We start from the raw sequence: 26,282 nt of genomic DNA on the forward strand, positions 1-26,282 counted from the left end.
ATGAGACAGACAAAGGTCAGGGGCTGGCCCAAATTAGAATAAATAATTTCAACTACTAATACTAATTTCAATTTTAACAAAGTTCCATTCACATACAAATCTATGTAATTTTTGAAAGACTGATACAAGATGAACACTCCACTAATTTTTGTTAAGACAAGTATTTAAATTTATTTTAGAAGTGAGAATTTTATCTATTTATCTTATCGCAAAAATGACTTCGTGAGTTAAAAAAAAAAAATCAAAACAAATACATTAAGGTAATTAGGTTATAACTCAAAGAATGACCACAAAATCAAAATAGAAACAATTCACAATAACTAATACATTGTTTCATTCTACCTCAAAGTGCTAGTTATATTCTTATTATAGTTATTAATTTGTAAAATATTTATCATTTCCAACAATCTTTCCAATAATTCTAACTTATTCTTTAATAAAATTTGCCTTTAATTTTGGGTTTCACTTTATACTAAGTTTTTCAAAGTTTGGTAGACAATAATTTGCATATAAGACACATATATATATATATATAATGATACTTAATTTTTAAAGTGTCCGGATTGTCGGTCGAGATCTGTGGTTAATTTGGATATATGTGAGAGTAAATGGATATTTGGGTCGGATTATGGGTTGACCCACCCATAAACTTAAAACGGTTAAAAATAAAATTAAAAATGTTATAGGTATGGTTCGAACTTGCAACATAACAAAAACAAATACAAACTTTTAACCAACTAAGCTAATAACACTTTATATTTTAAATTCAACCCAAAATTTGATAACCGTGGGACATTTTAATAATATAAGTTCAACTTTTTAACTAACTAATCTACATATATATAATGATGCTTAATTTTTAAAGTGTCCGGATTGTCGGGTCGAGAGCCGTGGTTAATTTAGATATATGTGAGAGTAAATGGATACTTTGATCGGATTGTGGGTTGACCCGCCCATAAAAATTTTACCGTAATATTTTTTTCACAATTTTTTATATTATTACTCGTACAAATGCACGGGATACATGCTAGTTATTGTAATATCTCTTATATATAAGTGAATACACATATATATGCATGTTAATTCTCTAAATTTAAAAATATAAAATATTGGTTATGACATGCTAACTCATATGTTAAAAAAATTACTAAATTAAAAATATATATAAATTAGTTCGATATTTTCACTTTTTAAATTAAAAAATATATATATATATTATTGGTGTAAACACGTTAACCATGTTATAAATGATAAAATAATAATATACTTTTATTTAAATTACATAAAAAATAATTATTTAAAATTACAATTCCGAACTAAGAATAGTGAAATTAAAAATTATAAAAACGCATCAATTAGAATCCAATGAATTCTAATTTCAATTCATTTAAATTTATAATCTTAAAGTCTACCAATTTTTTTTAATGTTAATATTAATTTTGTATGTCCCTTTCTCCCCAATTTATTTTTTTAGAATGACTTTTCAATAATTCTAACATATTCTCTAATAAAATTTGCCTTTGTTTTTAGGTTACATACCATATGTTTTTCAAAGTTGTTAGGTGTACAACAATTTACATATAATTTACATATAAGACACCTTCTTATATATTGGAATATAAGATATATATATATATATATATATATATATATTAATGTATAGATTAACTTACTAAACTAAAATAAAAACTAAATTTAAAAATAAAAAATATCGGTTCTAACATGTTAAATTCGATATTAAAAGAAATATCTAAGTTAAAAAATATAGTTATTAATGGTAACTTACTTAAAAAATTTTAAAAAAGTAACGTTCAATATTTTAACTTTTTAAATGTTTGTAAAAATATTATCAATTTAACACGTTTAAATGTTTACACAAAAACACATTAATTTGCATCATTGAAATTTTATATTAAACGAAAAGTAAGAATTAAAACGACACCTATAAATTCTAATTTCATGGTTAGACCAGACTTAATAGAAATAATATTATACTATAGGCTTTAATATAGTATTTGATTATTTATTTCTTGACTATGGTGATTATAGCCTAAGCCCAATAAGAGTCCAAATTATATTATAATTATATTATAGGCTTTTTAAGTATATTAAAAATAATGAGTCTAATTTGGGACCATGGATTTAGACCACACAAAGAGCCCATAATCTTCAACGGCGAATTTATTTAAAATTGTTGTAAGACGTACTTGAAATCGTAAAAATTTATTTGAAAAAATATTAGTTATATATTATATAATTAAGTTAACTATTTTTTAAAATTTATATATTTAATTATAAAATTAATTAAAAAATAATAATTTTTTTAATTTATAATATAAACTTGTATTTTTTAATATAAAATTATATAAAATTATAAAATTTTATCATCTTAAATTGATAATATAAAATTTTGTTTATTTAAAAATAAATAATCTAATTAACTTTCTCTAAAATCTTAAAATATCATTTAAATTCATGATATTTATTCTCTTTATAACCACTTTCACATTTGATATATAAAAGTATATTTTTACACAAATCTACAAATAAATAAAAATTGATACTACTTTTCTATAAATAAATTTATTACTAAACAAAATATGACTGACTATATTTTGATTATTTTCCCCATTAATGGTTCCTTCTCAAGTCTCAACTATTCACTTTTTCAATTTTTCAACTTCTCTCTCTAAAACCTTCAATTCCATTTCCATGGCGTCCGCAGTTAAGAAAGTGAACAAGATCAGTCAAATCGTAAGATTGAAGCAGATAATGCTAAAATGGAAGAATCTCAGCATCAAAAGACGAACAGTTCTCTCATGCATAGATGAAAACCACCATTCCGATGATTTCGAAACCGATTTGTCCGGTCCAATCACTCCTTCCGGTTCCGTCGCCGTCTACGTAGGCGAAGAACACCGCCGATTCGTAATCCCTACTCGATTCCTCAACTTACCTGTCTTCGTCTCTCTCCTCGACCAAGCCGCTGAAGAGTTCGGATTCAAGAGTAACCGAGGTCTGTCATTACCTTGCGAGATCCATTTCTTTGAAAAATTGATCGATTGTCTTGAAAATGATGAACTTACTTATGCTGGAATCGAATTGGAAGGGTTCTTGGAGATGTTTGTTGGAACTGGAGATGATTATTGTAATGAATCGGTAAATGGTGATAAAATTTCTACTCGGCTGCAGAAAAGTAGAGCTTAAGATTTGATTTTGATTTAGGGGTTAGGGTTAGGGTTTTGATTTTTCCACAGATGAATAGATGTGGATGATGATGATGATGATTTCTGTTTTGATCATCCGGGAACCCTAAGCCCTGTTTTATGTTGGATTTATGGGTTCCAATGAGATGATGATGATGATGATGTTGTTTTCCTTTTTCTTTCTTTCTTTCTTTTTCATTGTAATCATCGATGATGGGTTTTGAGAATAATGAATGAATGAATGAATGAACTTGATTATGATCCATCAATGGTGAATATTAAGATTTTGATGAAATGTTTGTAATCTTTGCTAATGTTTTTTTGATCAATTTAGGGGTAAATTTGTAAAATCAGTTGTGACCATTCATGGGCATTCTCTGTTTTCACATAAATGACATAGAGAAATGAGTTTTTGAATCTTGTATTAAAGTACTTTATTGCCACTTGTCAAGTCTTTGTTTGTTTTGAATTATTATTATCATTACTAATTATCAAAAACAATCTTATTTACATATTTATTTAAAATGTCTGGTTTGAATTTTGAAATATATATTTTGTGAGAGGGATTTGGGGAGGAGATTAGAGATTTTCATTCAATCAGATTGCGTCAAGATTTGAATAATTAAATAATATTTAGTAGATAATATTGAGTCAAATAATATTTAGTAGATAATATTTAGTCAATTTGACCAATTGATGACAATTAAAAACCGTTTTTACTTTGATTGGAGCGAATTTTTCCTATTTTCATTAGAGGTGGGAACAGATCTCCATAATCGAACTGATTGGAGCGGATTTTTTTCACTTGGATAAGAGGTTAGAACAGATCGAGGAAAACTCGAAATAAGTTGAACTGGCGAAGATGGTAAATTAATCAAATCTTAATCTAGATAACTTAAAAAAGATTGAAATAGATAACTTAAAAAGGGATTGATATCGTTAATAAAAAAAAATATCACGATTTTCTTTACTTCCCTCCATCTACACATTAAATTAGTTTTTAACTAAAAAAAATAGACAAATATTTAGTATCTCCTTTTTTTTCAATATCTTATTTTCTAAGTTAAGTAATTAAAAAACATATTTTTCTATGTACCATTCTCCACTCAATTGTCTATCTTTATTTAGAAGCATACTCTTGCACTGTGAATCTGCTTTAATGAGTTAATTCTAAACTCATTATTAGATCAATAAAACTATATTGAGCTTATTGAATTTGAATTATTAAATTATTTAACAGAGTTTCTTTTTTAAGTATATTACACTTAAAATTTGAAATAGAATTAAATTTGTGTTTTTTGAAAAATTAATTAATTTTTGATTCCATAAAATTAGATTTGAATACAAAAATTTGTTACTATATATATGAGTTATATTTTATAACATACTTAAAAAATAATTTTATAATATTTTTTTTCAAACCCATGTGTAACTTAAAATTTGAGTGTCAATTATTTAATCTCTTAATTAACTTATTAGAATACTTATTTTCTTTTTTAGAAATTTTAAATATAAAAAATATTATAATAATATAACTAAAATAAATTATTATTTTTTATTTAAATAAAATTGTAAGTTCATTATAATTATGTGGAGGGTTGATTACTTGATTTGATAAAGACTAGAGGAATCAAATGAAGTGAAGGGTAAGAGAAAAAAACAAATATATATTCACAAAAAGATAAAAAGTATAAATTAAATTAAATATAAAGAGATAGTGACCTTTGTGTATACGTTTGTTTCATCATCTTCTTCAACGATAATGACAATTCAATTCAAGTTGTGTTTTTATTTATTTAAAATAAAATAAAATAAATAAAATAATACTTTTCGTAATTTAGAGTGCTTATACAACAAATATCTTATGAAGATTGAAGAGTCAAAGTCCTTCCATCCTAATCTTCACATTCATTTCTATATTTGATGATGTTTCTTTTTCCCATATTTGACCATTTTTTTATTATATTTAGAAACATTAGTTAAATAAAAAGTTACATATTAAATATTAATTTATAAATAATATAAAATAATTAAATGAGAATTTAGATATTAAATAATATAATAAATTTTTTTAAACTAAAATTGCAATGGGAAAAATCTAATAATCTTGAATTATTTTAGAAAATTTCAAATACAAAATTGTTTGAATTTGATAACGATAAATAAAGATGATGTCAAAAAATTTATACCAAATATTCAAAACGGTAATTATATTTATTCTTTCTCGTGATTTAATAAATATGTCAAAAAAAATTATGTCGAATAATTATATATATATATATATATATATATATATATATATATATATATTCAAAATAATGAAAAATCAGTACAAGGAAAGATACATGTAGAAGCCTCTAAACGAAAAACTAAATTTATTAATTATTTATTAAACAAGATTGAAATAATTTCAGATCTAACTTAATTTTTGTGTTTTTTTTTTAAAAAAGCGGATAAATATAGACTCGAAAAAACATCACCAACATAATTGACGGTTACGAGGATCAAACAATCGACCAAAATCTGAGAGTAATATTCAAATTAAAAAATTCTGAACGAAAAATCTGATTCGAGTAAAAAGATGTTGGATCGAACAAAATACAACTTTAACTTAATTTGAATAGTAAAAACAATATAGAGCCTAAGAACAAAATTACTTTTCACACATTTCATTCAACAATTTTTAAATTGAGAAATAAAAGATTATGACTAAATTGTGCCATATTTATCATCAACAATGCTTTATTTAATATATATCTAATGTATTTGTAAGTAAAAAAATGAATAAAATGCTCCAAGAACTATTAATTAGACTATCTCAAATTCACAAATTCAAAATACACAAATTAAAAATATAAATATAGTAACTTTCACCTAATAAATTAATTCATCTCCAACTCAAAACCTAATTCTTAAACTAAAAAAAATCCAAATAAATTTTTTAATAAATTGAAGCCTAATATTTTATCTTATTCAATTAAAAAAAAATTATGATAAATTTAACTATAGATAAATATTTTATACACATTAAAAAACAAAAATAATTATCATTAAACAAACGCAAATTACACCCCATGATAAAAAAAAAAATACATCAAAACAAATCATATTAAAAATACTTTGTACATAAAATAGACTATGTATCAATTCTCGCAATTGGTGTATTTCTTTCCCAAATAATTAATTAATACATTACATTTCGTAATGTGAATTTTTTTATGTGAACTTCTTTATTTCTTATTTTTTCGTATCAAGATATGAAATCTTTAAATGAAGTATTTTTATTTATTGTCATTTCGATATCCAGCGAATTTTTTTTTTATTTCAAAGTTTTAATAGGTACGTTCATCCTCAACAATCATGTTATGCAATATTATATATATATATATATATATTATATATATATATATTATATCTGCAACACTTATTTTCTCCAATTTAAATAGGTATATTTTTATAATATTTCAATAATCTTGAGGAAGGGATACTAGTTTACCAAATTATTAATCATATTTTTATTGTTTCTTGTTAATTTTTATTATTTATCATGTATTTTTAATTATTATTATGGGAAATATAATTTTTATTATTTATATAGTAATTTAAATGTTTTTTCCTAGCTTGTAATATATTATTGTTTTTTCCTGCTTTTGTGTTTTATTTTTAGTTATTTTTTTTATTAATGTTGTTAATTATTATAAATTTATGATATATAAATAATTATTAACAAAACAAAAGTAGGATAAAAATAAAAAATTATATATATAAAAAAATTATATATACAAATTATATAAAAAAGTTATATAAAAAACTAAATATATAAAATTAATTCATATCAATACTTAAATGATCAATTTATAGTTTAAAAAATAAATGTGTATGTGAACAAATGAAAATTGAATTAAGTTTGGAGAATAAAAAAAACCTATTTTGGTGTCAAATTTAAGTGTAAGATGAAGATGGTGTTGTTTTTTTAGATATGTTTATACAATCGTTTTATCTAGACATATCAATTATTCAAAATCAGATAAGAATAAAAAAAAAATAGAACATTTAGAGGTAACAACAACACAGTCATTGTTATTACTATTATTATTATTAATGAATTTTATTTTATTTTTTATATTTACATTCTAACCTCTCATATATAGAACTATTTAAGTAGAGTTGAAGTAAAAATTATAATTGTGGGGTTATATTCATACCACACCTAAAGCCGAACAAAGACGACTTAACTAAGTACTAAATTAGAATATAGTTAATGAGTAGTTGGCTAAATGGCTTCTCCTTCTCCAGAAATAATAAATAATTTATATATGACAGTAGAAATAATAAAATATATATAAATAGACATAACAAGGGCAGGTGGTTATTCTTCTACGTGTTCATAATTTATTTATTATGCATTGAATTGGTCGGTCATCTATATCTTATATATGATAAGGTGTTAATTAAATAACATCACGTGCACTTTTCAACCACATGAGCACAAAGAAACACTTATTCTTTAAATAGTTAGAAGCACTATTGTGAGTATTTTATTTATTTATAAAAGATCATATATTTCAGATAAGATCTTTTTCAATTTTAAATTGTAATTCAGAATATGAATCTAGTGATAATTTAAGTGTCAATAATGGTTAATTACAAATTTAATTTTTTTTAAAATGTATTAAATTGAGGAGAGAAGAAGATGTCTATTAGTCCATTCTAATTTTCTATATTATTAATTAATTATTACACAATAAATAAGATTTTATGAATGGTAAATATTGTTACCTCAATTTATGCTTAATTTATGAGGTTAAACTTTACCATTTGAACAGCGAATTTTTTTTTTAATCTAAGAGGCAATCAGATACTGAATAGGGAGATACTGAATAGGGTGTTCCCTTGTTTCGGATCAATCAAATTTTAACAGTATTATTATATTAATAAATTAATGGTCGGGTTGAAAGAAAGTGAAAGAGAACTGAAACCCGAATTTCATTCCGGGTTCAACAGAAGCGCCATGTAAAACAGAATGAAGAGATGCGGTATTGAGTGAAGCTTCCTCCGCTTCACTCGCCATGTAAAACAACAAAAGCGCCATTAAAACAAAATGAAGAGAGACAATATTGAGTGAAACTTCATTCGCTTCATTCGCCATTTAAACAGTGAAGCGCCATGTAAAACAAAATGAAGAGATATGTTATTGAGTGAAACTTCATTCGCTTCACTCGCCATGTAAAATAACAGAAACGCCATGTAAAACAAAATGAAGAGATGCGCTATTGAGTGAAGCTTCCTTCGCTTCACTCGCCATGTAAACAGAATGAAGAGATGCGCTATTGAGTGAAGCTTCCTTCGCTTCACTCAGTTTATATGCCTTTATGGAAAACCTTCAACACATTCATGTAAAGACCTTTAAGCGTTTGTGTAAAAATATTTATTCTTTCATGTATGTAAATCCTATTGGAGAATTAAAAATACTGAAACAAGCGCTAACCAGTGAAGTTGTCTTCTTTTCTGATTTTACAAGCGCAACCTAGTAAACTTTCATCTTTTCTGTTTTTACAAGCGCAATCGAATGAAGCTTGCTTCTTTTCCGATTTTACAAGCGCAACCTAGTGAAGTTGTCTTCTTTTCTGATTTTGTAAGCGCAACTTAGTGAAGTTTTCTTCTTTTCTGATTTTGCAAGCGCAACCTAGTGAAGCTGTCTTTTTTTTTTTGATTTTTTTTACTAACGTAACCTAGGGAAGCTGTCTTTTTTATTTTTATTTTGCAAGCGCAACCTGGTGAAGCTATCTTCTTTTCTGTTTTAGTTTATGTGAAAATAAAATCACTAAATGAAGGATTAAAACAAAATCTTCCCGCTGCAATCCCACTATTCACATTCTCAAGAGATTATTCACATTCTCTCTCAGCGATCATCTTTAAACTTTGAAACCCTAGTGTTATTCTTCTACGCTACGAAGATCTCTTTTAAATGGAATGACTTGGGCGAGGAATCCGAAGCTTGTGAAGCTTGTGAAGCTTCTGAAGATGAAGATGAAGGGGATGCGTCAATATTAGAGACTATCCGAAGAGGAAGATCACCAAAATTCCTGTGCACCTTTAATCCTTACATGAAAGTCGTGGCCAATAAGTTGGGAAAATAACAAACAAGGAACATAGATTGGCCGATATCATTTTTTCTAATGAACTAGATCAAAGGTAAGTAAAACAAGTTTTTCTCAAATGAAAATAACAAAGTAATTATGTTCTAAATGAATATGTGCGTGACCCCATTACCGGTACCTCTCCTAATAGTGAATTGACCAACTTCCAAAGACAAATTTATAAGTTTAAGTTCTTTAATTGTCTTTAAGAACTTGCACATTATGCTATTATATCTATTGACCCATTTTCTTTCAGACAGAAATTTAACTTCGTTAATGTTCCTCACAAAAATAATTGGTAACTCTGAGAGACTAGCCACATTCTTTATCTCATTAAAAAATTCTATTTTAAATTGTGAAAGATCCGATTTATAGACCGCAAAAATTATTCATCGGAAATTATTTTTCTAATTTATTTATTATTATTTTAGTTAATAAATTAAGTGATAATCGATAAATAAATGGATAATTTTTTTTAAAATAAACTAATGGAAAGAAGAATTAAGTGAATATTTTGTAAACTAATCTTATGACATTTGTTTTATAGATATATTCTTAAAATGGCGTGTCAAAAATGAAAAAGTGATAAATGATTTATTTAATAAATGTTGAGTTGTTACTTGTTAATCCAGTTTTGTTTCAATGTTAAGTTGTTAATTGTTTGTTAATGCTGAAACGAGATAACTAACCCACTCAGTACGGAAGCCATAGATCCCAGGGCCGTCATCTTCTTAGACGATCAATTTTGAAGCAAGGAAGTTGACAATTTGAAGAAGTTTGTCAAGGAAAATGGAGTTAGTTCAGTCTGCTGCGTGTTCGTCTTCTACTCCCAAGTTCAGCCCTCGCGTCTACTCATCGCTAATTCCGAAGAGAAGATTCCAGAGGAATAGCTGTTTCATCGGTAAGAATGAGGTGAAAAATTACGGAATGGCGAAACTGCTCGTTGTTCGAGCTGCCGACGGAGCTACGGAAGTTGAGACTGCGGTGTTGGTAGAGAAGCAGACATTGCGTCGATTCAAGACGTTCGCGGGCAATCCAACGCCGTTTGGAGCAACCGCTTGTGATGACGGAGTGAATTTCGCTGTTTGCTCTAGCAAAGCTATGACTGTCACTCTTTGTTTGATAAGGCTTTCGGATTTGCAGGAGGTATCAAAATGTTCTCGTTCTCATTCTCTCTCTCTCTCCCTCACTCCTTTTCCAGTTTCTGTCTGCTATTGAGAAGTTTGCCAATAGGTTCAATTTGGTGAAACGATGGAAATGGCTGTCTCACAATACTGATACAGAATTCTAATGCCGTTGAATTTGAACACTATACCTGGTTTCATTTGAGCTGATTTCATGGGAATTGATACTCTACTTAAAGATATTCTGCAAGTTTTTAATGAGGTGAAGCCTAGGGTTTTTCTTCCAATGTGCCATAGGAAATAGAAAAAAATCTAATAAAAATATACTAATATCTTAGTATCTCTTCTTTATAAACGTATTGCTGAGAACCTTGCTTAAGAAATAGAAGTAGCAGCGGATGCTACTTCTGTCTATACTGATAAATCTGTGTATGTTTTACTGTTTAGTTTAGTCTCCATCTATACTGAGGATGATGCTGTAGAGATTGTATAGGTTATAATCAACAACATTCACTTTGATGCAGAAAAATGTAACAGAGATCTTTCTTGATCCTAAGATTAACAAGACAGGAATTATCTGGCATGTGCTTGTGAAAGGAGACTTCAAAGATATGCTATATGGCTATAGATTCGATGGGAAGTTTTCTCCGCATGAAGGACAATACTATGATTCTTCTAAGATACTGCTGGATCCTTATGCTAAAGTTAGTGACCACCATTAAGTGGATTACTTTTTATTAACTTATTTACTTTGTTAAGAGAAGTTGTAGTAGTTATTTTTGTAGTCCTGTGTCAGTTGGTCTGCAATTCATTTGATACTAAGCCTTCGTGTTGATTCCCATGAAGGCTGTTCTAAGCAGAGAGAAGTTTGGTATCCTTGGACCCGGGGATGATTGTTGGCCCCAAATGGCTGGCATGGTTCCTTCTTCTGCTAATGATGAGGTACATGATAAATTATCCAATAGTTAGCTCGCCCTTTGAGCTGCATTTATTTTTATATTTTTATTTTCCTGATAGATACCTTTAGCCGAACCTTGTGTAGTTTGTTCTTTATACCTGTAGCTTTATTTGTTATTGTATTTCAGTTTGGTGAGAACATCTTTTTCATAAGTTGCATGCTTTGTTTCCATTTTAGCTTGTTATTCTTTTTCTTATATTGGATGCTGTTAGAGGTGCTTTTATTCCCTATTACCGTGTATTTGGTTTGTGTTTCAGTTTGATTGGGAAGGAGATGTACCACTAATGTTTCCACAAAGACCTCTTTTAATATATGAAATGCACGTTCGTGGGTTTACAATGCATGAGTCATCCGGTTCAAGCTTTCCTGGTACATATCTGGGTGTAGTGGAGAAACTTGATCACTTGAAGGTGAACACTGTCCATTTTTATTTTCTTGTAATTCTGCACGAGGAAAAGGATTCCTGAATTTTCTGCTAAATTATTCCTTTACTTCAGTAAATTCCAAATCTGTGCTACTATTTTCTCATGATATTAGATTTTATGTCCTTCAATTTTAGCATGTTTTGGGTACTTTTGAGTGTTAGTGCTTCTAATGATGCGACAATTGGAGGATATAACAATAAGGCAACATTACAGGATACATCAATGATAGAGATTTGAAGGAGATAAAAAGAGTGTTGACAGGTCAATGGGAAGTGATAGCATAATGCAAGGCCATGCATCTTTAATCTTGCACAAAGAGAGCATGTTTTTTTTTGCTTTTTATACTTGTATGTAAATGTCCAGAGGTATAACAATTGTTTTACATACTTGCAACTATGATATCATTAACTAAAAAGACTTGTTTGTGCTTGACTTATGTTTAGAAATCCTAAATCAACCTCAATAGGATAAGGGAGTGAGTGTTACCTTCTACAATGTTGAGATTCTAAGATTCTTGGATTTTATTAACAGGTGTAATATTTCTCATACATGAAATTTCCCATACATTTAAAATAGCATGCTCCTTTCAGGAACTTGGTGTCAACTGTATAGAGTTGATGCCTTGTCACGAGTTCAACGAGCTGGAGTATCATGGCTACAACCCTGTCCTGGGTGACTATAAGTAAGGAACTTCTATTTATTGAAGTATTAATGTATTTCTTTATGCGACAAGAATGAGACCAAATTATGCTATATCACAGTTTGAGCAGCTCAAGTTAGGGATGTGTTAGTGAATACAATCTATAACTTTGTGATCTATAAATTTTGCGTTCTGTTTTCCATCTCAAAACGAATTGTCTATGGGAAAGTTGAATAATATCACACTGTTAGGATGATAGTATCTAAGCACTAGTACTATTCAAGTATTCATTTATGAACACCTAGATGTAATCTTGAACCTTACTCACGTTCTTTATTTTTTAATGAAAATTTGACCTTAAGAAAAACTATTCATTTATGATAAATATTGTTTTTTCCAGAGTAAACTTTTGGGGATATTCAACAATCAATTACTTTTCCCCAATGATAAGATACTCAGCAGCTGGAAATCAAGACTGTGGCCAAGGTGCAATAAATGAATTTAAAACACTTGTTAAGGAAGCGCACAAAAGAGGAATTGAGGTAAGATTTGTCTTAGCCTAGAAATTTTCAGTTTGGCAATGCCATGTTCAATATGAATCTTCACTTTGCAGGTGATCATGGATGTTGTTTTCAATCATACTGCTGAAGGGAATGAAAAGGGTCTAAACTTATCTTTCAGAGGTGTTGATAACAATGTCTTTTACATGCTTGCACCAAAGGTAATACTCTTGACACTTTATCTTCAATACGGACTCCTCTGGATGTTCACATCATTCTTATCTTAAAATGTTTCATGGATAATGTGTTTTTCATTAATATTATAAGTTGACCCTTTTATGTTTCATTTTTTCTCAATTTGAATGAAGCGGATTGTCAACATCACCATGATCTTTTTGGTCAACAACCTTATTTTTAAATGTTAAAGTTTACAGTAATAAAGTTGACACTTTCTGTGTTGTATATATAATAATAGGTTCAAAGTTCAAAACTTATATTTTATTTTTCAAAAAAGTTGAAACTTTTTGAGATTCGATCGGGAAAGCTGATGTATTCGGTCGGAGAACTAATCGTCTTTCTCGAGAATCTACGAGTTCGATAATATGTTGGGCGACGTGTTTGTGTTTTTGTTCTTATTCTCATGTTTTGTGGCTTTTTATTTTATTTTTTTATTTTTATTTTCTCTCCTCATGCTTGTGTCGTGCTGCATAAACGACTCTCATAATTTTTCATTATGCATGGACCATTTGGAAAGAAAAAAATTCGCGAAAGTGAATGTCCCCTCTTTATTTATTGAAATATTGAATCTGAAGTATTGTGAACTGATTCTTGGCTATATTTAGCTTCATAAATATGATCAGTTGAACCTTTTATGTTTCATTTTATATCAATTTGAATGGAGCGGATTGTCAACTCATGACTATGATCTTTTTGGTCAACAACCCTATTTTTCCCCTTAAATGTTAAAGTTTGTAATAATAAAGTTGTCGCGAAGGTTAACAATCCCTATTTATATTGAAATATTAAATCCGAAGTACTATAAACTGGTTCTTGGCTATATTTGGCTTCCACCTTGAATGTGTGTTACCATTATGTGTAGCAACATGAATATCATTGTTAGTTGCAACCTTCACACAATACAGATCTAGCATTAACATTTTTGTCTACGCATATCTCTCTATGCATAGTTGTGACTTGTTTTTCTGCTAGTATTTTTATTTTTAATGATTTGTTTGGTTCAATTGATGCATGTGTAACAAAATTTTGTCTGCTAACAGGTGAGGAGTTACAGTTTTCTTTTCTTCTGAAGTGATGTATATCTCTTAGATACCTGTGCTTGCATTCTTGAATCTGAACACAGAAACATAGTGACTTTTCGTCTACTTTTAAACTGTGTTGTTCTTTTTCTATACTAACACTAAACAGTTTGTGCCCAAAGAACATGAGGGAATAAACTAAATTGAATCATGCTATTCCCAGACCAATTACTTGTTTTCTCAGTATACTCTTACAGTGTAATTAAATTTGGATGGTTTTGCAGGGAGAATTCTATAACTATTCTGGTTGTGGTAACACATTCAATTGCAACCATCCAATTGTCCGGAAGTTCATATTGGATTGCTTGAGGTGTGTATTCTCCCAAGGAAAAACCCACATTTTGTTTTTTTTGTGGCCTCACTATTTTACTTGTATAGTCCGTGTCGCATGGTAAAATATGCAATTAATCTTCTTCAAAAGAATATTCTTAAAATTAGTATTTGCCTCATTTTGGTTCATAACGTGAAAACAATAATTAGGTTTCACATAGTAGTCACTCTTTCGTGAGTAAATGGTTTAGTGAGTGTAGATTTCTTCATGAAACATTCTGTTAAGGAAGTGTGACTGTTAGCTTATTTGTTTTCCTAGTTTGAAAATAAAGGCAATAATTTAATGAAGCTATATAGCTGACACCATTGTTATTGGACCAAAGTTCATCAGTCATTAACTTCTGCAACAGATATTGGGTATTGGTGATGCATGTAGATGGATTTCGTTTTGATCTTGCTTCCATCATGACAAGAGCGAGTAGGTATGTACTATATCACATTTCTGCATTCTTCCCTTGGTCAGTATATTGTAACACTAGTTATTGGCTTCTCTTCCATCTGGTGGCTATGATTTCAGTTTATGGGACACTGATAATATTTATGGGAGCATCATAGATGGTGACAATATAACAACTGGTACCCCTCTGGAGAATCCCCCATTGATTGATATGATAAGTAATGATCCAATACTTCGTGAAGTGAAGGTACTCAATCTAGGCCTCAATAATATTTGATTGGCAAATATTTATCTTCGCTTACATTGTACTTATTTTCTGAAGCATGTAAGGAGGAAGTAGAGGTTTCCATTTGATTTTTATATGGACTGAATTTCAGATAGTACTTGGTAAAAGATGAATATATGAGAAAGCACAAGAAATGATCAATCCGGAAAATGGACTGAATTTTCCATTTGATTTTTACATGGACTGAATTTCAGATAGTACTGGGAAAATGAATGTTCAGAACCAAGATGGATTTAACTTCTGGTTTCTTTTCAACCTAGTTATTCAGACATAAGTATCACCAAGAAAAATGTTAGGATCTAGACATGCATCTTACGCAAACGCATCGTAATATACACTAATATATAAAAATAACTCTGGTACGCACCTCATTAATCAACATTAAATTCATGTATAAAAGAGGAAGAAGAAGGGTATAGATTTACAATATTGGTAGCCTAGGGCTTCCTAATACACTTTGTATGAATATAACTTGATAGTTAGTATTTGTGAGGAGTCTACATCTTCAACATTTTCCTTTCACTCCTTCTTGTCGAAGGTTTGATTGCGAACCTTGAACAAGATTAGGAAGGTTTTCCATGGAAGGAGATGAGAATTCCTCTCTCACCATCTCTTGATTGAGAGATTTGAAGGGAGGGCAGCTCTGTTATTACAGGCAGCCTAATATAATTTGTATGGATATTAGATAATTAGTAACTAGTAATTTATAAGGGGTTAGAAGTCGTTAGAGGTAGTTGTGTTAGCAATTATAAGTGGTAATGCAATTCCATGTTTAAGTTGTAGGATGTAATACATTTAGATATGTTAAATTGTTATTGAATGAATTTGAATAGTTCAGGTTTTCTTCTCATCTCACCTCTTGGGTCATTCTTCTGAGCCTCGCATCCCCTATTTTTCTATCTTCTCATTTGTGGATTATGCCATAACTATCTAAAAAATTGTATGAATACTAAATAGATAGTTATAAGCGGTTAAAAGTAGTTCGAGGTAGTTATAATTGTGTATTGTTCCTTGTTTAAATAGTAGGATGTAATCAAAATTTATGTTTACAACATTTTCACATTCATAATAATGACGAACCCACAAAATGTGAATGTCTTTATAGGATTGATAATGGTATTTAAATTCACGCTTTTGGTGCCACAGGGATTGCCTTTGAAGCACCTTATCCAACAAAAAAAAATACATATAGTTTGCAAATGTCTAAACTTAAACCCTCTCAAACTTATCTTCTTAATTTGCATCACATTTGCATGCATTATTTAGTTGTTTTCGGTACTCAAACAGATTATCTTTTGAGTGTCTATGCTTTCTAGGATTCAGTTTATTCTTATGCATTGCTAGTGTAGACTTGTATTTGCATTTCTTTTGTACCTCATTGCATGAAATAGTAGGTGAACGATTTTCTCCATTATGTTGTTGGTGTTTGCACAGCTTATAGCTGAAGCATGGGATTGTGGAGGCCTTTACCAAGTAGGAAATTTTCCACATTGGGGAATCTGGTCTGAATGGAATGGAAAGGTAAATGATTTCAATAATACTATGTTTAACTAATATTTATTATAAATGCCAAATGCGGAAAGAAAGGAGAAAAAGATGAAATACTTTTTCATTAGTTAGTCACTCTATCTGTTCTTATTGTTGTCTATTGACTAATGCGTTCTAGATACAGTTGTTCTGCCTCAATGTTGACTGTACATTGTTCTTTAATTAGTTGATAGAGAATATATTTATTATAAAAAGAATTTGCAGATAAATAATATAGTTATTGTGGTTTTGTGGGATTTTGATGGAGAAGAGATTTCCTTTGGATATTGGGCATTTTTAGCATGCCTACATAGGTTACTTGTTGTATGTGCTTATCTTGTAGTTGTTGCTTAATTAGTTGTTTCCATTGTTTTCCCCAGAAGGCCTTTGGGTTTTCTGTGGTCCTTTTTCTTGTATATATTTGGGTATTCACAAGTATTCTTGAAGAGATCAGTTAAAATTTTGATTCGTTATTCATGAATTATTCTAGTCAATTCAATTTGAATTATAAAACATATTAGTTCCCTTATTCAATCATTGTAAAAAGTTCATTTGTAAAAGGACAACATTTGTGACCTCGCAAGGGACATGTGTGGCCCTTCTGCATAACTTTCTCAATTTCTACTCGGATGTACCGCCCACAGTTGCCTATTTTTGGTCTCAATGGATTGAATGGGGCTTCAGCAATATCATCGCTGATGATTGGAAGCCAACCCCTCTCATCATGTGGTTGACGATTTGGAAAGAAATGAACATAAGAGTTTTTGTAGGGAAAATTTACGACTTTGAAAAAATCAAAGGCTTCACAATGCATGTGTTTGCTTCCATCTGAAAAAAAAAGGTTGCACGAAATGAGATTTTTTTTATATCCTATTGGCATCTATTTTTTTTTTATTTTTTTTTTTATATTTCAATTCTTAGTTTTTTCCTACCCACTCCCCTTTTTGTAATGCTTAATCGCACCTTGCGTTCATTTTTTTAATGAAAAGTTGTCCTTTTTTTTTTCTAAGAAATAACAACATTTGTCTCTTACCTTTTTGATGTTCTTTGTACCAGCCTAGAGATCTAGGATTTGTAGAAAAATGTGGATGAGAAGTGAATGGACTAAACCTTTGAGAGAATTCAATACTATTTCATTCATAACTTCAAATAATACTCCACTATTTATAAGGTACTACCCCACTAATTAACTAACCTACTAGCTTACTTGATTAATTATCATATTATATGTGTCATGAACTTTATCCTTATGCACGGAACCTCAACCCCAACTAGTTATCATTCATTGTCCAACAAGCATGCCGAAATCATGTGGCCCCAAAGATTAGGACATCCGAATTTTGCATACCTTGTCAAAATGTTTCCTAACTTGTTTATTAATGAGAAATCATGTTTCCTTCAGTGTGAAAATTTCCAACTCTCTAACCATACTCTCTTTTTTCCTAATTTAGGTTCCTAACTTTTTGCTCTCATCCATAGGGGTGTTTGAGGGTCCATCTCAAGTTTGAACTCTCAAAGGGAGCCATTGGTTCATAATTTTTGTTGACATCATACATGGCTCACCTAGTTATTCCCAATGAAAGAAAATATGAGATCAGTCACATATTTCAAAAGTTATTTGCTATATACAAACTCGTTTAGCACCTTCATCCAAGTACTCAAAAAAAGACAATACGATAGAGTTCTTCTCCACCATAGAAATATTCCTAAATTCCGAAGACATTTTCCACATCAGCTTTGTAGTTACCAAAAAGTGTAAGAACAAACACCTCTTAGAATTGACTTGTTCACTAATGTTTCCTTCAATACACCCAAAAACGAGGTTCTACATTACCCAAAGATTTTTTAGGCAATGTCATTTCCATGAGCACATACCTCATTAACCGTATGTCATCCCATATCATCAACTTCCAAATCCTAATCTAACGCCTTTTCCAAAGTTTCGAGTGGATACACTTAGCCAAGTTTCGATTCACCCGGAGATTGACGACATATTTATTTTGATTGGCTTCTTGATTTCAAGACTATGCCTCTCTTCAAGGCTCCATCATGGTTCCCTTGAAAGGATGTGTGGAAAGCTAAAATTCCCTCTAGAATCTCGTGGAAGCAATTTATGCAGAGTCTTGACAGCTATCAAGCTGAAAAAGAAGGGAATTCACTTGGCTAGTAGGTGACGCCTTTGTAGGAGTGAGGAGACCATTGACCACAATCTCCCTCATTGTGACCTCGCCAAGAGCATGTGGGCCCTTCTGCAGAATATTCTTAATTTTCACTAGAACAATCCACACAATGTTTCCAATTTTGGGCTAAATGGATTGAATGGGGATCAAACAATAACATTGTGGTCGAATGGAAACCAAAGACTCTCATTATGTAGGACGATTTGGAAAGAAAGACACAAAAAAGTTTTTGATGGGAAAAGCTACTGCTACGATAGACTTAAAGGATTCATGATGCACACATTTGTTTCAATCCGGGAAAGGAAGATTTGTATGGGATGATGATTTTTTGATCTTATTGGCAATTTCACATCTAACTTTATGGTTTCTACATTTTGTTTTTTGCTCCCTTTATTGATAATGATTGAAATTGTAAGCAACTTGTGTTCCTTTTCCTGATGAAAAGTTGATCTTTTTACAACAACAAAAAATGAGTAGCATATTCCATACCCTATATACTTATTCAAACTCTATCTTGTTTTCAGTGAAACGCTTGTCTGAGTATGGCTTAATTAGTATGTTTTATTAAGCAAGAGAAGGATCCAAGTTTTTTCCTCACTACAATTATCTTTCTTGCTTTGATACTTTTCCATTTCTACCCACTATTCTTTATTCTATATTCTTGCACTAAATCTTGTGCTTGATCAACTATATTATTTTCTTATTGCAGTATCGTGATGTTGTACGGCAGTTTATCAAGGGTACAGATGGATTTGCAGGGGCTTTTGCAGAGTGTCTCTGTGGAAGTCCTAATTTGTACAAGGTTATTTCTTTCACTGCTCACAAAGCTTACAGTACTTTGTTTCTACTTCGTCCATTATAATAAATTTCAATTATGCTCACATTTTCATTGTAATTGAATAGTATACCTTTTGTTAATGTTTTTGTGAAGGATAATATCTTTTGAAATTTGCTATCATTTTCTTGCTGAAAACTGAATCACTAGGAAGGTGGGAGGAAGCCATGGAACAGTATAAATTTTGTTTGCGCACATGATGGTTTTACTTTAGCCGACTTGGTGTCCTACAATGAAAAGCATAACATGTCAAATGCGGAAAACAACAATGATGGAGAGAACCACAATAACAGTTGGAACTGTGGAGAGGTAAATTTTTATGGTATGTGTTATTTTTGTATTATCATTCTAGGTTGTGAGATGCCTGGCATAAAATTTTGGGATAGCCCACTTGTTATTTACAAGTAGCAATCAGTAAGGTAACCTGACCTTCTGCAATGCTAGAGTGCACCTCTTCTTTCTTTTCTCCTTGGTGAATGATGTTCCTTGACTTTCATGCATGACAATATGCAATTTCATGACAAAATATCAAGATATGCTTCATTCAAATATTTTTTAACTCTTTATGCACATTCATGTGCTTCATTCAATATTTTAACTCTTTATGCACATTCCTATGCTTCAAATTGAGTCAATTTTCCTTAATAAGTCTACTGTTTTTATCCTGCCATCTTAGTTTCTTTACTTGCTTTGTATTTGAGGTTGTCTACCTGTAATTTTAGTCTCATAAAACCAATGAAGATGCTTTCCTTGAATGGCACAGTAGTTATCTGAAGCGAATAACTAAATAGAAGCAACCATTAGCATTTAGCATAATAATTTTTGAAAACGGAAAAGGTGTCTGAGCCATTAGTAATCCAAATAACCTGTAAACAGTTTTGTTTCCCCTCTGATGATTTGTTACCTTACAGGAGGGTGAATTTGCCAGCATCTCTGTCAAGAAGTTGAGGAGACGGCAAATGAGGAACTTTTTTGTTTGCCTCATGGTTTCTCATGTAAGGTTTTTGTTATAAATATCTTGCAAATAGGTTATTATGATAGAGATTGAAAAACCCGCCACATGTCATGTTACAAAAGTATAGGTGAAAGAACTGGGTGTGAACTCAAGTACAATTTTCTGATGAATTTTCTTTGATCTGTATTTAGAAACCTTCTACCTTAAAAGTAAATGTGAATATTCCTTGCAGAGTTCTGCTGATTCTATTTGTTTATTCCTCATTGGCCCATTTGGAAACGATTTGAAACCTGAAATAGTGATCCCAAAACGTTTCTGATGGTGTTTTGTTCGGTTCATGCATATTATTTATTGGTTTCCAAAATCATCTCTTTGAAAGTACGACGCTTCATTCTCACTTGTTTTCTCAACTTTATTTGTTTTATCAGGGTGTCCCCATGATTTATATGGGGGATGAATATGGCCATACAAAAGGAGGCAATAACAATTCATACTGCCATGACAACTTGGTGAATTTTCTAACTAGATTGACCATTTCAGTTTCAAGTAGTAGTACTCGTTAACCACCCGTGCCTTCTTGAGCTGTTTACTAACTGTTGACATCTGACACAGATGAATTACTTTCGATGGGATAAAAAGGAAGAGGCTTCTTCTGATTTCTTCAGATTTTGCCGCCTGTTGATCAAGTTCCGCCAGTGAGTGCATTCATTCTCCTTTCATACTCTACTGGATTAATTTTTTAATTCCGATTTCTTATGAACTTTGTTTCATTATAAAATGCAGTCAATGTCAATCACTCTGTTTAAACAACTTCCCCACTTCAGAGAGATTAGAATGGCATGGCCATACCCCCGGGCTTCCAGATTGGTCTGAAACAAGCCGGTTTGTGGCATTCACTTTGGTATGAATTGTTGTCGCTATAATCTCTTACAGTTTATCATATTGTCTTAAAAACGATTAGCTTATTTGATCAAATAATCATATTTTGCAGACCGACCCTGTGAAAGGGCAAGAAATCTACATTGGTTTCAACACCAGTCATTTACCGGTCACCATTACACTACCAGAACGGCCTGGTTACAAATGGGAACCACTGGTGGACACAAGCAAGCCAGCGCCATTTGATTTCATGGCGAACGATCTTCCTGAAAAGGAGATTGCGATTAAACAGTATAAAAACTTTCTTGATGCTAATCTATATCCTATGATTAGCTATTCCTCCATTATTCTGCAGCTATCTCCCGATGATAGTAATAATAATAGTGATTAGTGTAAAATCCCATGATTCCAACCAGACTTGTCAAGGGCCATGTAAATAACATGCATATATTCTTGGTAGAACAAGAAAGGAAGGGTTGGAGTATATAAAAAATAGTAAAATACCCATTTGACCATTATTATAATAGAATACTACTAAAAATTTTAGTCTCTTCTGTGAAAACACACTTTTTGTATTTCCTTTTTCAATAGTAAAGACAATCTCTTGTATTCAACATTCAGTGATCACAAAGGGAATATTCAAAACACTTTTTTATACCTTATAATAGAATTAGATATAAATTTTAAACATAAAATAATATATTAAGATGAGGAATGAAGAATCAAAGAAAAAAGATAAAATCTTAACGGTTAGGGTGAATACAATGGGGAGAAGAGAAAATCCTAACGGTTAGAGTGAATACAATGGGGAGGACAGAAAAAAGTTCTAACAAAAAATTTCAACTAAATCATTTCATAACCTTTCCTTCAGCTAACTATTTTATTTATACTATTACATTATAACGGTCACTTTAATCTCGCCACTATATTTAACTTTAATATTTTTTTCCTTTTATCAAGCTTTTATATCACATCCCTAATAAAAAGTGGTACATAATTGAAATTTTTAAATCAGTTTAAATTATCAATACTTTAGATAATTAAATTGGTACATTATTGTTTTTCCATTTTCCTAGAGAAGTTTAAAGGTCAATACTTAATGTAATAATTCAGCTCATTGGAATTTTAGACAATAATACATCAATTTGAAAGGAAAGAGCCAATTTGAACCCAAAATAAAGGGAAAAAGTCAACTAATTTCAACAAATATTACAATCATTTAGACCAAACTAAGGAAAATTTTTAATTGTTTTTCTAAATCCAACAATAATTAAACTTTTTACATAATATAATCACTCAATTTATTAATTAAAATATCTTTCATTCTCTTAAAAATATATATTTTAGTTCATCAAAACTTAACTTAATATTTAATTATTTCTTAAAAATATATATTTTAGTTCATCAAAACTTAACTTAATATTTAATTATTTTTAAATTCAAAATATATTAATTAATTTTATATTAAAAAAAAATTAATTTAACCAAAAACATACTATAATATTTGTAAATAATAAGTACAATTTGTATTAAGTTTATTAAAAAAAAAAAAAAAAAAAAGTTATGCCATGTATAAAGGTGGGCGGGTAAGTTGATTGACTAGTTTTCTTTTTTAAAGATATAAAGTTTTATTTTTGTTTTCTTATTAAATCAAATAAACATTTACATGTAATGTAAATAATTTAAATTAAATAATTAAATAAAATTATAAAAGTTAAATAATAAAATTTTACAAAGATTAAAATTATATTAAAAATCCCAATTACGATAATTTCTTAAAAATAACTTAAAAAATAAACTCATTTAAAATTAATAACCCACGTGAATAAAAGAACAAAAGAGAGTACCAATATGTTTGTATATTTTTTATTAGTTTTATTTGATTAATAATATAAATTATTAATTTTTTTTTATCAATCCAACCAAATATCTATTACATATTATTCACATCTTTATAATATATAAATATTTTCCAAAAAAAATTGTCAACAACATATCATTGACTTGATTTAGATTTTAATTTACTTTTCATATTTTAATCTAAACCCTAACTAATTACAAATTTGTACTTTTTGGATTCATGTTACAATTTAAAACCTTAATAAAATAGATCAAAATAAATTACATACAAAGGACCAGGCAATTAAAAAATAAAACCACTATTATTTTATTTATTTTTATTAATTAATTAAATCCAATAAATTATTTAAATAACCGCAATCTTAAATAAGAAGGGCTTAGACTTCAAGGTTCTCAAGAGTTCTAGAAAGTAGAGAGAGAGAGAGTCTTCGTCTTCGATAGATTATTACATTCTCTAGTCTCTGAGTCAGAAAAGTAGTTCGGATTCAATTGGTCAGAAGCAGCAGCAGCTTAATCAAACACGTAGTGAAGAAGGAATCGCTTTCATCTTCTTCTTCTTCTTCAGTAATTAGGTTTTCTAATTGGATCGATCATGGCCGTGCATTTGTTGAAGATGAAGAGGAAAGACATTGAAAATATTAACGATGACTTCTCTGATTTCTCCCTCTATTCACCTGCTACAAAGATCAGAAGATTGGTAGCTAGATCCTTGCTATCTCTCTTACTTACTTACTCACTCACACAATGAGCCTAATAATCTGATGGAATTATCTTTTCTTCTTCTTCTTCTTCTTCACAGGATGCTGATCTTCCACCTATAATCGAAGAAGATGAGCCAGACTTTCCGTCGTGGATCAATCGTCCGGATGATGCTACTACCTTCGGCGGCGGTGGCGTTGATAACCTTACGAGTAATATTAAGCCGGTAATGTCTGAGAATGTTGACGGAGGAGGAGGAGGAGATATTGTTCTGTTCAATATTATAACAACAACAACAACACCATTGCCGCTATCTTCTTCGCGTTTTTCTATTGATTCTGATATTCTATCACAAATTAAAAGTAAGTACATATCTGATTATATGATATTCCATGATCTAGTGTTTTAGTTCAATATGTCATTGCAAAGTTAGGTCATGCTTGTTGTTGATTTTGATATGTAATTGTATTATGCAGAAGATATACTTAGTAGTACAAAACACTCTAGCTTGGTAAAATCATCATCAGAAGATGATGATGATGATGATGATGATGAAGGAAGGAAGAACACAAGAAGAAACGAATGTCTAGCGGTTGTACCCTGGAATCCATCGTTACAGAAGCTTCCTTGTACTAGTAATATGCAAGGTGAAATGGAGGAGGATGAGCAGATGGGAGAAGCAACATTAATGGAGATTGAAGAAGATAACAGCCAGCAGCAGCAGATGAATGACAACTTGCAACAACAACAACAACAACAACAACAGTACTGTATGATGATTCCTCAGTACAGCAGCCAGATGAATGATAACTTTCTACAGTGGCAACAACAACAACAACAGTATCAGCAGCAGCAGCAGCAACAACAGTTGTGTATGATGAATAATAATCAGCAGCCCCAGCAAAGTTCATCGGTTCCTCTCATGCAGATGCAGTATCAATGGTGGTAACTGGTAACATTGTTCTTAATTTTCTAACATAGATATTGGGTAGTATAAGTAGGAATTTTTGGTTAAGTCATCATGAGCAAGCAAGCAACCTGTGTTGATTCTTGTCAATGGAGGAGGATCGACCTCTTCTTTCTTCTCTAGTTATAAATGTCACTACTATTGTCTACTGCCTCATTGAAGCTATTATACTAATTATCGACCTCCTTGAAGAACAAGAAGAAGAAGATGAAGGGGTTGATGTTCTCCATTTAACAACCACCAAAGAGATGTATTTTTTTTTTATAAGTCATTGAACATAAGGTTGTCAAATTTACCTATGATCATTTCTTAAATTGAGAGTTTAATAGTTGATTTACAATTGAAAGAGTTTATAGTATATTATTTTTTTTTTGAACAAATTCGAGGATAGCTCAACATATTTTTATTGATTAGAGAGTCCATGAAAAAAAAAATGTTTGAATATAGTGTAAAAAACTCTCATTCTCTCTCTTCCTGGCAGCGATCGAGTATCTTTAGGAAAAGAATAGAGCTGAGTGGAACCTAATCATGTTTAAACATATAATTACAGAAAACAATCACATAAGCGGAAAAGCAAAATAGTGTATATTTTTCATTAAAAGACAAGTACTATACAAATACTCGGTCATGGTATTGGTCCATTCTTCCACACTCATTAATGTACATTGCCCTCACTCTAAGAGTCCCTTTAGCTAACATATAAAATTATGTATTGGTACTTACCCCATACAAGCATAAAGAGTCTAAATATTCAATAAACATTTAAGATTTCAAAACAATGCAAATGGTTTATTTCCTGTACAAAGAATAACTCATGCATAAAAAGATTATAGAAAAATTGTTAAAATTTCATTATATACATATGTGTATCATCATAGTGAAGGTACAATAATATCTTGAGCACATGTTTTGACACTAAACCCTTCAGAACTAATCCTAAATGTGAAGATTTTGTATTCTTTTGAGCCACTATTTGGAACGACACTTTTCAGAGTCAATCCCTAAAGTCCATAACATGTTTAGACCATTATCAGTGTGGGTAGATGTTCTAGAGCTCA

The 26,282-nt window shown here is 30.1% G+C and overlaps 3 protein-coding genes across 3 annotated transcripts; all 3 read left to right on the plus strand.

Moving 5' to 3' along the window:
• The first annotated feature begins 2,712 nt into the window (after window positions 1–2,712).
• Window positions 2,713–3,207, plus strand: LOC124924718 (auxin-responsive protein SAUR50-like). The gene has a single exon (XM_047464712.1). The coding sequence runs from the start codon at window positions 2,713–2,715 to the stop codon at window positions 3,205–3,207; it is 495 nt and encodes a 164-aa protein (XP_047320668.1).
• Window positions 3,208–10,052: 6,845 nt separating this feature from the next.
• LOC124925714 (isoamylase 1, chloroplastic) lies at window positions 10,053–22,307 on the plus strand. Its single transcript, XM_047465791.1, has 18 exons — window positions 10,053–10,492; window positions 10,995–11,174; window positions 11,317–11,412; window positions 11,686–11,838; window positions 12,444–12,535; window positions 12,894–13,035; window positions 13,107–13,214; window positions 14,534–14,619; window positions 14,990–15,061; window positions 15,157–15,283; window positions 16,757–16,843; window positions 19,739–19,831; window positions 20,015–20,173; window positions 20,776–20,859; window positions 21,248–21,328; window positions 21,432–21,514; window positions 21,603–21,720; window positions 21,811–22,307. The coding sequence occupies exons 1-18, from the start codon at window positions 10,136–10,138 to the stop codon at window positions 22,087–22,089; spliced, it is 2,397 nt and encodes a 798-aa protein (XP_047321747.1). The 5' UTR covers window positions 10,053–10,135; the 3' UTR covers window positions 22,090–22,307.
• A 1,660-nt stretch (window positions 22,308–23,967) lies between these two features.
• LOC124927964 (PH domain-containing protein DDB_G0275795-like) lies at window positions 23,968–25,492 on the plus strand. Its single transcript, XM_047468475.1, has 3 exons — window positions 23,968–24,255; window positions 24,358–24,619; window positions 24,734–25,492. The coding sequence occupies exons 1-3, from the start codon at window positions 24,151–24,153 to the stop codon at window positions 25,204–25,206; spliced, it is 840 nt and encodes a 279-aa protein (XP_047324431.1). The 5' UTR covers window positions 23,968–24,150; the 3' UTR covers window positions 25,207–25,492.
• The last annotated feature ends 790 nt before the right edge of the window (window positions 25,493–26,282 follow it).

Source organism: Impatiens glandulifera, chromosome 2 (assembly GCF_907164915.1).
Source record: "Impatiens glandulifera chromosome 2, dImpGla2.1, whole genome shotgun sequence".
NCBI lineage: Eukaryota > Viridiplantae > Streptophyta > Magnoliopsida > Ericales > Balsaminaceae > Impatiens > Impatiens glandulifera.